We start from the raw sequence: 16125 nt of genomic DNA, 5'->3' as shown, positions 1-16125 counted from the left end.
CTCACTGGGTGTTGGGTTTTTTGTTTTTGTTTTTTTGAAACAATGATACCTCTCTGACCATATTAAGAAATCTCTTTGACCTATGCAGTTCCCATTTCTAACCTACACATTCTTTTCTTATAGGCAGAGCGAAGCATGGCCCACATCCAGTATCCAGAGAATACTTCGCCCTATTCACTATATATTTCTCAAACATGTAGCTGGATAATTTAAAGTGTATTGCTCTATGACCAGATGGCCTTGTAACTGTTGAGTTCTCTCTTAGGCAAATGCAGCTGTCACATCCTAACATCTGCATAAAGCCTTGGGAGACTGATATCCTTTTCATTCATTCTGCTGGGACAAACTTCACGTCATTAACATTCAGAAGAGAAGGAGGTGTCAGACCAGAGAATTAGTACTAACGCACGATAACATACGGCCTTGTCAATCATATACCAATCATTAAACTTACTGACTGCCAAGATAGATTTAGAAGAAATGCTACACTGAACAGAAGGGAGTGCCATGTGTCTGTTTGTGATGTATCCTGTATAATCATTCTTAGTGCAGTAAGATAATTAGATCCTGCTCTGTCTTTATCCTCTCAAGATTTAATGATTTCACATTTAGACTTCAGCAGGCAAGTTTTGATATGATTTGTAAACCATGGTTTATGTCACAACTTTATGCCAACAAACTATAATTTAAAGAAATATGACTCATCAAAGTGTGATGAGATTAATCAATTTAGTATAATTTTATTTATTTATTTATTTATTTAATTTTATTTTTATTTATTTATTTTTTATTTATTTATTTTGCCCTCAATCCTGGAAGCCAGGTCTTTGCTAAAGCATCCTTTAAGCCTCTACTTTCATTTCACAACATTACGATTTCTACAACTATAAGGATCCTGCTAAACATGTAAAATCTATTCCTTCAAGTGTCCTGAATTAAATGTCTAGAACAGGGTTGTCAAGCTCAATTTCATTGAGGACCGCATCAGGGTTGTGTTTGACCTCAGAGGGCTGGGGTGGCCGTGGCCATGGGTGAGCATAGCCATGGTGGGCGTGACACGGGACTTGTGTCGGGGGGGGCATCTGTGGTGGCCAAGCACTAAGGCAAGACTTCCCTCAGACACTCCCTACTTCCATTATACTCCTTCCTTCCTTCCTTCCTTCCTTCCTTCCTTCCTTCCTTCCTTCCTTCCTTCCTTCCTTTTCCTTCCCTCTTCATTCTAATGTCTTTTCTTCCCCTTTACTTATTTTTCCTTCCTTGCTCCCTTCCCATTTTTTCTTCTTTTTCTTCATTTCCTCTTTCCCTTTAATTCTGTTTATATTGTGATTTTATTGGGTATATTTATATTTAGTGATTTTTAATGTTTTCATGTTGTAAGCTGCCCAGAGTTGCTTTGAAATAAGTTAGGAGGGAGGGAGGGAGGGAGGGAGGGAGGGAGGGAAGGAAGGAAGGAAGGAAGGAAGGAAGGAAGGAAGGAAGGAAGGAAGGACTGTCAAAGTTACGACACTGAAAAATGTGACTTATGACCATTTTTCACAGTTACGACCTTTGTTACTTCCCCATGATCGCATGATCAAATTTGAGATGCTTAGCAACTGGTTCATATTTATGACTGTTGCTGTGTCCCAAGTCATTTGATCCCTTTTTGCGACCTTCTGACAAGCAAAGTCAGTTGGGAAGGTTTCAGGTTCATTGAACAACTGGACTACTAACTTATCAATTGCAGTGATTCACTTAATAACTGTGGCAAGAAAAGTTGTAAAATGGGACAAAACTAACTTAACAAATATCTCACCTAACAGAAATGTTGGCTCAATTTGGTCGTAAATTGGTCATACCTCCAAATAAATATTCCAAGATCAATTTGGGATTGTTGTTTATATTGTCCAGGCTGATAGCCACTTGAAGTTTTTTTTAAATAAATCTTTTAATATTAGAATACAAATACTAACCAACAAAAGATACAGTTGTGTTTATAGAGGATGGAAAGAGTCTACATCAATGTTTCAACCATGGCAATTCTAAGATGTGCCGACATTGTCTGAATGCTCTCATTCTTTGACACTACTTTCTTTAGACATTAATGCTTGAAAAATCTCTGCCAGAGCTACATAAGCTCTTGCTTCCAGGGCTAAATTCAAAAGTCTTTAATTTAGGAGAGAAAACATGCTAGGGTAACATATGTAGTTTCACAGACAACTGTTGCAAGGCTGCAGATGGCACTGACTGTCCTTCCTTTCCCCCCCCCCCCAAAAATGTATGAGGAAGCTATGGAATGAGGAGAAAAACTGTGTAACTAAAGGCTCACTTTTGATACTACTGGAGGTTTTTTTTAGAAGTTGTGTCATTTAAAAAAATGCACAGTACAATCTCATTTTTCTTAGAATGAAATTTCATTAGAAAAAAAAACATGAAAGAGTAAACATAATATACTCAAAAACTATGCTGTGATTTAACTAAAATTTCCAGGATAGAGAATTGAGAAAATTGACCAATTTTCCCCAAAATGTATTATCTTTAATTGACTCCTTAGTGCTCTCTTCTGAAGCCTCTAGAAAATATTTCCTTCTTATTCACCCCAAAAAGTGTTTTCTTTGCTTTTGATTTACAATTTTAATGCAAAACTGAACAAGCAGACCACACGATACACAGAACTGCTGGGTGAAAATTAGATTTCAGAAGTGAAATTGAACAAATAGATACAGACGATTAGACAAAAAGAAGAAAAGATGTGAGGGGAAAAAGGACTTAAATCAACAGGAACATTCCACTCTTCAGTATAATGGGAAAATAACAAGTTGTAGGAGTAGTAACTGACATCCATATCTAAGGTAATAATGTTAGTTTAATGAAATAAAAATGGCTAAAATTCTCCGCAAATTGCCAAAAAGTCACAAAAGTAAACAAAAAGGACTGATACCTCTCTTTATAGAGGCTAATCCTTTGCTCTAAAGAAACTTTTGCCTAACACTGGAGGTTTTTTTACAGCACTAATTTACCGTAGCTGTGTTAGCTGCATTAGCTTTAATGGTAAAAAGATCAACAAGTCTCATCAGTATGGTGGAAGAGTTAGGGTTTTTGTGTAGTGAGGTGTATAAATTAATTGTATGGTCCTCCAGAATCATGGAGTTTAGAATTCTTCAGCCAATCCCATGAAATGAATAAAAATTGCTGAAGTGCAGATTATTTGTTAGGTATCATCTGTATGTAACCATCACTCTCTTTTTACAACACACCTGTATTTTGCTGAACTTCCAATTATTGGAAATTGTTACGGAAGGAACCAATTTTTGTAACATGTTTAGCTAATGAAATAATCCAGGGTTCGGAAACAAAAATAGCAAAAACATTCCTCCAAGTGCTGGCAAACTCTGCTTGTGAGCACTTGTCCCTCCAGTAACTTTAAGTTTTGTTTACTCATCACTAAGCAGGATGAAATTGTGTGATATGTATCACATATTTGTGTATTAAATTACCAGATGATCCTGAGGTGTTACTGTTTTTTGCATTATGTTGTCAATTCATGAGTTTTTAATTATCCTATATACACAGGATATGCTCACAGGTGCCTTTGCACACTCACAAAAATCCCTGATTTGTGGGAAAAGTTAAATGTACCCACTATTTGACAGAGATTTTCACATATAAGAGTAGAATGGATTATTATTATTTGTTAGATTTTCTACCAGGTTCCCTTCTACCTTCCCCACACTCAGTCAGTTAGGAACACTGAGATTCAAAAGATACCTCCAATTGGTTTTCATGACTAAGGAGGGATTCCCTGATTCCAGCCCAATGTCTTAATCATTATACCACATCAGTTCCCTTCTGCCATATAATGTCACTAATTCAGTCATTTGTCTTATGGCACAGCCACTTCATCATTTGCAGGGCTTTGGGAAAGTACGCTTTAATGAAAGATGGCATTTTAAAAAATTGGAAGATATTATAGTTAATGGATTTTGTAGATGTTTTAATATAACTCTGCACTTAGAGTAATTAGAGTAAACAGCACACAAATCATTTTAATAAATAAATGCTTTTTTAAAAATCTATTAGGATTCTCGGAAGTTGTTCCTGTCTTCTTGGATAGTAGGTATTTCACCAATTTTATGTTCTCTGCCACATGATAAGCATTCTCCTTTCCTGGTAGAGTTAAGCTGACAGGCAAAGGTTCCCAGAGCAAAAATACCATTTGTATAAACAATCCACAACTGCTCAGTTTCAAAGCCATTAAGTCTCCAGCAAAGAGCCTGTTGAAAGGTGAAAGGAAGGAATGGGGACAGGTGTGACACTATGAAGGAGGGAACTGAACACTTCCTCTGGTGGAGGCAATCAAGTTATAATCAATGTTGCAATAGAAGGAAGGAAGGCTAAAGATTTGGTCAAACCAGCAGCAGGTTTCTAGGATATAATTCATCTGGCCCTGAAGACAGAAACATAAATCTTCCGTAACCAAGAGATATATAAGCATCAATCATATGTCCCACTCTTCACAATTACTTGGTGGAATGCCTACCCTCTGGTTGGAGAAGACAGAGCCAAAATAGGAATTTAGTAATTCTGCCTTCTCTTTGTTGCTTGATAGCATTTTGTTGTCTCCATTGAGCAGATAATATATTAAAGTTGAATAGAAATCTTCTCTTCTTCTTTAAAAACACATATCCATTGTTAGAGAGCCAGTTTTGGGTAGTGATTAAAGACACTAGACTAGAAGTCAGGAGGCTGCAAGTTCTAGTCTTGTTGTTGAACTAATCTCTCCCTCCCTCCCTCACCTAAGCAGGCAAGGGCAAATACTACCAAGAAAATGGCAGGGATCTATCCAAATAATCACCAGATATAAAAACTGACTTGAAGGCATAAAAAACCCCAAATCATGAATATGCATATCACATGTATACACATGTACTTTGCACATCTCAGTTCATTCTGAGCTTTAATTTTCCTGACATTTCTGTAATCGTGTATATATACCCTTCTTTAGATCTACCCCGTTTATATGCACAGTATACAGGGATGCACAAAATGTTACCTATTATTCAGACCAAACAGTCATTTGTATGAATGACTTGCTATATAATTTGCTATTCATTTTTGTCTTTCTTTGATTGTTCATTTTGAGATTCGCATATAAATATCTTACATGAAAGAACTGACTAGGTTTACAGATAGTGCTAAATTATAAATATTTTGTTTGATTATGGCTCAGTATGTTGTATGAGCTTAATCATTATGGTTTGGGCTCACTCAAAATTGTGGCTTATTCAAGAAATCGTGGATAAAATAGTAGCCAGCATCAGTGGTGAATATAGCCAGTGCCAGTGAAGAAATTGTAACCAGGGATTCTTACTGAACATAGCAAGATTGATTTATCAGAAAACTCAATTCAGCTATTTTATTATTATGCAAGAGTACAGCCTTGAAACTGTTCAGTAGGTAAAGTGATGCTGAAACAGTGTAAATTAGAAGCATAGAGACAGATGAGCTAGTGAGGCCTTCAAATCCATCTGTCTGGGCAGTGCAAAAATCCAAATTAAACATCCCAGAGGTGTTGACCCTGTCTGAGCATATTGAAAGTCAGGTGCATTATATCTCATGAAGGGTGGCCCTCGCGTCTAAGTTGAACCACTGTCAGGATCTGCCTTCCTGTAACCTGAAACAAGTACATATACAAGTACATGTCTTGCATTAAGAAATAGAAAAAAATAAAACACTTCTATGTGATATATTTGAAAAATTCCATCATATCCCCTTTCTAAAAGCTAAATAGCATTAAGTGTTGTGAGGAATTCATATCTGACCTCTACTTATACCGAAATTCTTCAGCTATGCCTTTTAGAAACATCCTATTTATTTGCTTTATATCTTGTAACATTTACCCTAGGAGCCATTTTTTGTGAAGAGGCAAAGTTTCAGGCAACTAAGTTGTTTCACCAAAGCCCCGGTGACACTTTCTCTCATGGCCTGCCCTATTCTTTCTGGAAGAATAGCCATATTGAATGAAAATTCATAAGTGAGCTTGTGGCGTTCCAGTTTGCATTTGAATCAAAATACACGGGCTTCTGATCTAACAAGAGATGGGATTCCAGGTGGCACTCCAGTGTCCCATTCCACTCATCTTGTGGGAAGTTGCAGTTCTGCTGGGATCTGGAGTGGCACTGCGCCACCAAAACGTCTGGTTCTAGCTCACTTCTAGAGCCTGGAACCCTCGCGCGTCGCGCCGCCCTTTTTTTCCTTCGGCAGAAGAGAAAGCAGGGCCAGCTACGGGCGAGTGGGGCAGAGTCGCATTGCGGCCCCGCGTCGTAATGGGCTCTGGGAGGAGGACGGACCCCGTCTCCCCCATTGTGACGCGCGCTGAATTTCACTGTGCTGCGCAAGGCGCTGCGTGACCAGCGGGCAGGCCACTTCGGCCATGAAGCGGCAACAGCAGCGGCGTCGGCCGCGGCGCGGGTCGGGGCAGTGTCTTGGGGCGGAGAGCAGGTGGCGCGTCTCCCCGAGCGATAGAGGCGCGCCCAACACCAGCAAGGGCCGGAAGAAGCCGCCCGTCGTGTCCTGCTGTAGTCTGTCGGGCAGCGAGACCCAGCAAGAGATGACGCGCCGGAGAATCAGCCCCGGGCGCTTCTCTCCGCCGCAATGCTTCCCGGACGCGGCTTACAGTTCCGAGCCCGAAGCGGCGGGAGGCGAGGGCTGCCTTGGGCGCCTCCAGCTGGCGCAAATGTACCACGACGAAGGCGGAATGCTGATGCCGCGGAAAGGCAAGTACAGGGGCGCTTCGCTCCCGCACGCTAAGGCTCCGGCCCTCGCCACCGCCGCTTCGGCCCGTCTGCGCCGCCCCACCTTGCCCCAACAGCACCATTACCTCGCTCCGGCCGGCGAGGGCTGCGCTACTCCTTGCACCACTTCTTGTACCACTCTCTACGGCGGAGATTTCCAGCCCCACCACGAGCTGCCCGGACGCTCTCCGACAGGCAGGTGCACCCGGGTGGAGGAGCTGCTCCGGGACGACCAGTGGGCCAGTCCTGTGACTAGAGCTCTAGAATATGGCACGGATTTTCCCACCGACGTCAGCAAGCCACCGTCAATTTGCCCGTCGTCTTTTTCCTTCACTCAGATCGACCATAAACCTTCTCCCAAGCTGGAGAAGAAGGAACCCAAAAGAAGGGATTGGCAGGAGCCCTGTGACAGCAGCCCCAGCCTGGTAGACCTGATGCATTCCTTGAGACAGTATGAGGAGGAAGACCCAATGGCTTATTTGCCCCCTAACACCAATTCACATCATCACCGTCACCACAATCACCACAAGACCAAGAAGGGAGACGCTCAGGTCAGCCTCCACGATCTGACTGAGAAGAGATATGAAGACATGATTCCAGAAAGGGACAAAAAGCTTGCTGCTTTGATGTTAGCTAGGCATCAGGAGGAGGAAGAGATGAAGGATAGGCAGCTCCAGGTCTCTGAGGCTTGGGAGAAGATGAGGCGGAAGGAGAAGAAGCACAAAGCGAAGTTGGAAAAGGAGAGGCAATACCAGCTGGCAGACAATGTGGACCAATGGCAGAGGGACCGGGATCAAAGAAAAGCCAAGGCTAAGCTAGAGGAAGAGCAACTAATGGCCGCTAGGGAGAGGGATATTTTGTTGCGTGACAAGAAGTGGAAAAAGCTAGCTAAAGAGCAGGAGTGTAGACGTAGAGAGAAATTTGAAAATGCCAGGCTTCAGGCTGAGTATAGGAAACGTTGCCAGGAAAAGCAAGTCTGGGATAAACGGTTGATGGACCGAAATGTCAAAGATCAGAACTCTCATGCATACAAAGAGAAGATGCTGCAGGCCCTGGAGAAGAGGCTTATAAAGGAAATGGAAAGGAAGAAGAGGAAGGTAGAACCGAATGACTATAAGAAACTCAAGCCCATGCAGATGAAAGACCCAGTTGAGGACAAGCTCAAAGCTGATGAGTTGTACAAGAGGCTTTGCATTGAACAAAAGCTTCAGAGATCTCAGGAAATCCTGGAGCAGCTGCTTGAAGAAAGGAATAGAGAACTAAAAGAAAAGTCATACAAGGAAGAAGAGCATGGCATAGTAGCCAAGACGAGAGCTAAAGAGACAGAAGAGGAAAAGAGAAGGCGCAAGGAGATGTTGTTGCAAATAGCTGAGATGAAGATACAGCAGGCCAGGGAAATCATGAGCAAAAATATGCAAGACAGAGTACAACATATAAAAGAAATTAATTGCGCCAAGGAAAGGAACCACCATTGCCGTAAACAGAAGCTCGAATATGATGAAAAATGCCACCTACGGGAATTGCAAGAAGCCTTAAGAAGAAAAGATCTGAAAAGCAACCAGCTTCTAAGGTACAAGGATGCAGCTATTGAAGACTCTAGGAGAATAGCCAGAGCCCCATATGGCCTTAGAGACAAAATGAGAGACATGATAAACCACAATACATTTGATCCAATGGCTTTAGATGCCCACCGTAATGCAAATTGCCCAAGAGGCCTGTAATGAAGTTTAAGGAAACAAACTGTCTTCTGCCAAAGTAGATGGTTGCAATGCATTCATTTTGTAGAACTCTGCATTGCTGTACACTAAAGTGATTTCAGCCTTAATTACTCTTTGACTGATAAGTACTGTGGTTTAAAGGAATTTACAATATACACTAAAAAGCTCTGATGTGCATTTGTAATGTTATTGTGAACAGAAAATACTGACCATTACCCACATACTACCTTGAACAACTTAATGCTACATGGAATGTAGCTACGACTTAATGCAACACATTTTGATTGAAAATTCCTGTAACAATGATTTTTTAAAAAAATTATATTTCATAATGGACAGTTTGAGTTAAAAATTATGTTTTACCAAATGTGACATTTAAAACATTTCAGTTCAAGGTATTCATTTGGCCAATCAAGTATTAATACAGATTGTTCTCGACTTATGACCACAATTGAGCCCCAAATTTCTGTTGCTAATAAGATAGTTGTTAAGTAAGTCATTCTCCATTTTACAACCTTTTTGCCATGATTATTGAGCAAATCATTAGAGCTGTTAAGTGAATCTGGTTTTCCCCATTGATTTTGCTTGTCAGACTCTCACTAGAAAAGTTGTGGTGAGAATCTCAGAACCTCAAAGATGCTGCAACTATCTAAATATACCTGTTGCAAAGGACCCAAATTTTGATCATTGACTGAAGAGATGCTGTCATGGTCATAAGTGTGAGAACTGGTCATAAGTCACTTTTTTCAGTGCCATTGCAACTTTGAACAGTCATTAAATGAACGGTTGTAAGCCGAGGACTACCTGTACTAGTATTTTAATGAAAAACATTCCAGTAATATTTTTCAAATCATTATTTTTATATATGTCTAAATAAGCCAAGCAATAATTTGCAGTCCATATGTTAATCATAAATCCCATTTGTTCCTTTGGTGTTTATGAGCCTTTCATGGGATTAAGCAGATATAATGAATGTATTATTTTGTTATATTAGAAATTATTGTATGGCTATTGTATAGGACAGACATTGTATTGTCAATGCTAATTTTGTAAATTTTCATAATTTTATAAAATTTTTGATGGCAGCCACATAGGCACTAACCATCTATCATTTAAGATATTTTAAAATAAAGCGTGACCAGAATCTGTTCATTTCTAAAAAAATATGAAATTGTATTATTTGATGTTTATATTCTGAGATTTAATCTGCCAATAAGCATTGGCTATATTTGGTAAATTGGCTGGAGAAAATAAAGACATGAGCGCATGAAACACTTGTAAGTGTTCATAAAAATGTGGTTAGAAAGTTTTTCAAAGCACGTTGAGCTTAAAATGAATTTGCCAGGACTTAGCGCAATAAATAGACCTTACAATTTTTGTTCTTCATTTCATTTCTCTTATCATAAACAAGTGTAGCTGTAAAGCTGAATTACAGATTGATTGGATTTGCTTTGACATAGCGTTTTTTTTAAAAATTAGTGACTTAGATAGACATACCAGTTAATACTTATTCAATATTAGAGAATAATAGATAATAATTTTGAGGCCACATTGCACAAATGACCTTCATGTTGAACTAAAGGAATTGGCAATGTTTTGTTTCTGAGATCCTTAAGCAGCAGTAGATGGTAGGTTAAAACCTCACTAATGATCAAGGCCAAAGGCAGTATGATTGTGACCAGGGTTTCTAGCTTACACACTACTTCCTCTGTTACCCACACATTATACATAAGACCTATGACAGTGATAGAAAAAAATTCTCTTATCTGCTGATATTTCATATTGCTGGGAGAAGTGGTTTAAATGGGAAAGTCTTTCTTTTATCCACACTATTATTTAATTGTGTTCGTATTAACTGCAGAACTGCAGAAAACATATGCCTGTAAGAGATCCTATGTATTCAGATAGCTCCTTGAGCAGCTGTTTGGTGGAATATCAAGAGACTGGAGAAATAAAGCTGCAACTGTTGGCTCTGGCATTATTACTAGGTGTAATACAGCAGATTAGTTCCTGTATACCTCAATGGAAGTAAATCAGCTTGAACCACAGTACTTACTTAACTTGTTTCATTGGATTCTTTATATCCCAATAATCCAGAGATTTATTACAAATACAGCTCATCACAAAATAGCCTTTTTTGGTAATGTGCTTAAGGGGGTTATTGTCAGACTTGACTCCACAAGCATAACTGGATCCATAAGCTCAGAAGAATCAACTTCAGATAAACACTTCTAAAAAATAAAATAAAATTTAAAAAGAGCCATAGTGAAAGAATTCCAGCAGAGCAATGTATCAAGACTAAGCCCTATTTATAGAACTAAATTCAAACCCTTTTGTACCTTTTTTTGGTTTCTTTCCCTACAGAATGCATTGGTTAAAGACACAGTTTCTATCTGTCTCTTATTTTTGCAACAGATCTCTCATATTTTTGTCTGTATGAGAAGTCTCATACTCATGCTGTATCCCCGCAGGTTTTCCTAGTGAACAAAGATGATTTCAACCCCATTTCAATCTAGTTTTTGGACAAAATCTTTCATGGTTGCGCCAGTACATATCTTGGAGAGAACCGCTGAATGCAAATATACCAATCATGCTTAATCAGCAATTTCTGATATATTTAAGCTATACCATTTTTTTTCCTTTGTCTTCATGGATTGAGAATAGACAGAACTTTTATGGTAGTGGTTTCTCCTACTTGCAGAGATAGTTCCCAAATATAGTACTATGATTTACTGTAATTCTGCATCTAGCATCTATTTTTTGACATATATGGAGTTATGCAAGGGGAAGGCTAGAACAAGAGAGTTGAACCTGAGAACACCCTGAGTGGGTAATTCTTGAGTAGAGAAAATAATAAATTTCTACACAGGGTTGTAATGATTCAGAGTATATTTATCATTTGGGTTTGCTCATAATTGACATTACAGGCTTCTGTGACATTTATGCAAAATATGCCTGTTACCAACTGGGATAGCAACAATCTCTTTTTCTAGGCATGAATTATTTATTCATTCATTCATTCAATTTCTATAGCCACTGAATCAATTTTGCCATTAATTAATTAATTACATTTGGATTTCTGCTTTGTGCTTTACTGTGTTTCCTTTTATGCTTAATCAAGCATATGTGGGAGACCTTATACCTTAGAAGTATATCTGGCTTAGATTTCAGTTCAAATTGAAAGCCTTTTTTAGTTTGTAATCTGATAAATTGATTAGTAGACATGCACAATTTGAGTTTGTCCATAGAATTTATATTTCAATTTTATGAGATACTTCAATTAGAGTAGATGTTTAGTAATATGTAGTAATAATCTGTTACTATCTGTATAAATTCTTAGGCCCATCTTCCCCCATGTTGAATAGAGATTTACAGAAGTTGAAAAGCAGAAGGAAACAATTCAAAATTTTCATTTTAGGCTGGCAGCCATGCAGTCTGATTTATCAATGCATTTAGTTAAAAGTGACAATTGTGTAGAGTGCTGCAGGATCTTCTATATTGTGAGCAATTTACTGGGTTAACTTCATTAGGTAGACCAAAGTAGCATCACACATTTAGCCTCCAAGACTTGATCAGAGTAATTTTGTCATGTAAAAATCTTACTACTAGTGCTTGGGTTATTGAAAATGAGGAACACTATTTTGTGCACCTAACACTTCCCAATAAGTCATTTGGTATGAATAGGGATGCATTTATATTGGAACTTCGTATTATAAATATAGCATTCCTCTAATGAAACAGATGAGGGCACTAAAGAGTTACAAAATTATTTCCAATTCCAAAAGAGCTGTTAGTGAGAGATTTGTAAGTAGTGCAATTTATTCTGGTCCTACAATGTACATGAATCAAACAACATACAAATAATTTTGTGTCTGTTTATTCAGAAGTCAATGTTATGTCTAAAAGGGATTTACTACTTTATGGATGTGTCTAGGACTGTATTTTTATGAAAAATGACTCAGTTCAAACATGTGAAGCATTTGTAAATTCTATTGACACCCCTGGAAGAATCAGATAAATGCTAAATCTCACCCTTTGAATTAATGCGATTTTTGTTATATATTTTTTAAAGAAAAAAAAAGTCTTCCTGAGAGATAATACTTACTGGGCTGTGGCAGAAACACACTATATTTTTGAATATTAAATTTAAAAAAAAACAATATACAAGTGCTAATACAGCTTTGCATTATATTAATACAGATGGAATTTATTAATAGTTAACAAGGGCTACTCAAGATTTTTTAGGCCTTCAACAAATTCAAAAAAGCAAAAACTGAACGACATTCAATTTATATACAGTAAGGTTATATTTCACAGGTCATGGTTTCACACATATTCCTTAAATGCTTTATTTTATTGCTTATGGAAACATCAAATATGGCCTAAAATGAAGTGAAAAAGAGATAATTGTGAAATATTACAATTGTTAACAATAGTTCCTATTTTTCCTTTGGGACATTTTTTGAGCTATTTTGCTTTCTAAACACATTCATACAGAGAGAAAGGGGAGACATGACCCTTTCCCCCCTTTCATTGAAAATATGTCTATGAAATAACCCCCCAACCCAAATAAAACATTTCGTATGTGGGTAGTTATGCTGTTCCCATTTTGAATGTCTGTCCTTTGTGGTAATCACCATTTCCAAATCCCAGAATTGCCTGACACTAGTTTTGGGGAATAGAGATTAAAAAAAAGGTTGTCTGGCCAGGACACACACTTGAGGAACAAGAGTGTGGTAATTAGAATTTCTGTTTACGATGTTTTTATCCAAAACAGTCATAAATCTTTGTACGGGTCACAAATGGAATGTCGAACAAACTTCTGCTTAGCAGATTGCCATTTTGTCAGAACTGTTCTATTCTGTTCCCAGGATTTTTTTAGAACTACTTAGTACAAGACTTGGTGTCTGTACTGATAAAGACCGAGAAGACCATTACATAAATATTCATATACAATCTTCTCCATTATCAGTTGAAGTTCTAGCCATCTCACCAAATCACAGGAAACAATCTGACAGATAATAAAATATCAACCCCATAAAGGACACTGGGGTATATTAATCATAGATGGGAAATAGTTCAATTGTCAGAATTCTTGGAACTCTATCCTTTGCCTCTTAGTAAATCATACTGAGAAGATTTGCTTACAAGTCTTTTGCCTGCAAAAAATCATAAATTGGGACGTGTTCATCAACTATTTCAACACAGTTCAGGGGTGGGGAACTATGGCCCTTTTACGATTTGTGAACTTCAACTCCCAGAATTCCTGAGCCAGCATGCCTAAAGAATGGCTGGCTCAGGAATCCTAGGAGTTAAAGTTTACAGTTTTTAAAAGGGCCCATAATTCCCCACTCCTGTTCTTGACTGTCCTTGAAAACACATATGGAAGCTTCATTTGATCCCAAGTACAATGCCACATCCCATATTTTGCTGCTATCTGAGCTGCGCTGTTTCCTAATAGGCATATGGGTACAATTCAAAGTCTTGTGGTCACCTTTGGAGCCCTACATGGCATGGGGCTAGGTTACTTGTAGGATCACTTCTCCCCAATTGATTCCTGTCTATCCTATCAGATTGGACAGAATGGGCTTTCTCTGGGTCTCATCAGTGAAGCAGTGTCACCTACTGGACTCCCAGAGACATCCTTTATCTGTCCCTTAAACAGCTCACCCACCCCCCTCCAATACAGATAGAAGTGTTAAATTCTTACCCTAAGGACCTATTCAAATCCACCATGATTCCATTGAAATTTGAGAAATGATTGAAGCAAACTATTTTTTATAAATGTAAGATTAGATTCTACTACTGATATAGAAGCAGCTTGGAATATGCTGCTGCAGCAGCAGACCTACTGAAGAAAAATGTGCTGCTTTAAAAAATATATACCTGGTCAAATGATTACTCCATATAATTTGGTACAGGTTACTGGCAGTCACTTTCCACAATTTCAGACAAATGTTTTCTCCAGTCAAGGCTCTAGATGTTAGACACAGAATCTGTGCTTGACCAGTAAGCTATGGTTCTTTTCCGGCATTATTCATTTATAGGATTACTACAGTTGTGTAGATATTTGTTAATGAAACATTCACAGCTGACTGTTCTAGCTTTACAGGAGCATTGAAACAATTAACCTCTTTTTAATTACTTCTAACTATTTTGGAAGGCAGAATTGATAAGAAAAGTGTTCTTCTTCAGTGGAACTGGATGACTTATTTATCACGTTTGGGACTTTCAACATCAGAGACTTCTTTGCTCTTGCTACATTCTGGTAATACCTTTGTCTTGTTGAACTTTAAGTTAATAGGTTAGCAATGACAAGGAAGAATTACACACAGCCTTGCAAAATTTAAAAGGGCTGCATGAAACTCAGCTCTTCCTAAGGAGTTTTCAGCACTTTATGAGTTTGGTTCTACCAAGAGAGCACCAAGGACTCCACAGTTCAACCTTGAGCTACATATACTATATTCTCTTCCATTGAGATCAGCTCTTTCAGTTCTGTGAAGAAGTGGATCTTCCAAGGCTAAGCTCATTGAGAAATATCGTGACCATGTACACAATCAATATATCAATGCAAGCTCATTTGGAGCTTCACAGAGAACCAATAGGATGGTCCCTTCCAAGTCTGTTTTTCTGTTATTCTGGACTGGTGTAGAGTCTTCTGGTTCACCAGCGGGCTGGACTAGAAGACCTCCAAGGTCCTTTCCAACACTATTAGTCTATGTTTTATGTTCTAACCCATCCAATCTCACTATTCAGCTAAATCAATGTTTGGAAAACATAGTTTTCCAAGCATCACCTGCATTGACGGAAGAGAAGACCTTTTTGCCAGAATTGGTTTTACCATGACTATAGTATTGCTTTGAATGATTTGTAGCTTTAGCATGTATGTGTACATACAATGGTTTCAGGAAAACATTTTAATACTCAGAATTATAACAGAAATGAATAATTAATAGCACTTGGAGCTGTCTTCTTTTAACGGGAGGCTTAGATACTATTATCCATTAATTGCTAATAATTTTTCTACAAAGGAATGGTGAAATAACTTATCCTATTTTTCTCTCTTTCTTACACAAATTGTAGAATAAATGTTTAACTGCTTTTTGTCACTTTCCTGTCCATTTTTCTAGATGAAATATATGACTACTTTTGGAATCTAGGATATAACATTTCAAGTTAAGTTTTCCTTATTATCATACAGGCAATATATTTAACAATTCTACTGCCTCTCAGAATCAACCAACCAACCAAACTGGGAGTCATCATTTTTATTCCTATCACTTTCTGAGCCATTCTTCATCACAGAAACACTGCCCAGACATGAAAGAGTGGGGTTGTCAGGGTTAACCCTTGTCTGATGATGATGTAATGGATAAGGTTCACCATGATTGGTGGCAGCCAGTCATGTTCTATCCATGCAGACAGTTTACAATGCTTCATGCTGGAGTTGAATCTGTCCTTTCAAAAGACAGGCTGAAGGAAAGTTATTCACCAGCACACAAAATACCAATGAAGCATGAAAGCAAAGAAATTCTTGCATTCAAGGACAGGCTGTTTCCAATTCTTTTACTAACAGCTAGTGGCTACAGATAAGATAGATATTATGTAAGTATACAGCTCTATAAGATGTGAGG

At 38.3% G+C, this 16125-nt stretch overlaps 1 protein-coding gene across 1 annotated transcript; it reads left to right on the top strand.

Moving 5' to 3' along the window:
- Positions 1–6224: 6224 nt before the first annotated feature.
- CCDC185 (coiled-coil domain containing 185) lies at positions 6225–8655 on the top strand. Its single transcript, XM_034418713.3, has one exon. The coding sequence runs from the start codon at positions 6413–6415 to the stop codon at positions 8492–8494; it is 2082 nt and encodes a 693-aa protein (XP_034274604.2). The 5' UTR covers positions 6225–6412; the 3' UTR covers positions 8495–8655.
- Positions 8656–16125: the final 7470 nt, after the last annotated feature.

Source organism: Pantherophis guttatus, chromosome 1 (genome assembly GCF_059756535.1).
Source record: "Pantherophis guttatus breed Tessera chromosome 1, ASM5975653v1, whole genome shotgun sequence".
In the NCBI taxonomy this organism is placed as follows: Eukaryota; Metazoa; Chordata; class Lepidosauria; order Squamata; family Colubridae; genus Pantherophis; species Pantherophis guttatus.
The sequence above is the reverse complement of the archived record's forward strand: the minus strand, read 5'-3'. Positions and strand labels throughout refer to the sequence as shown.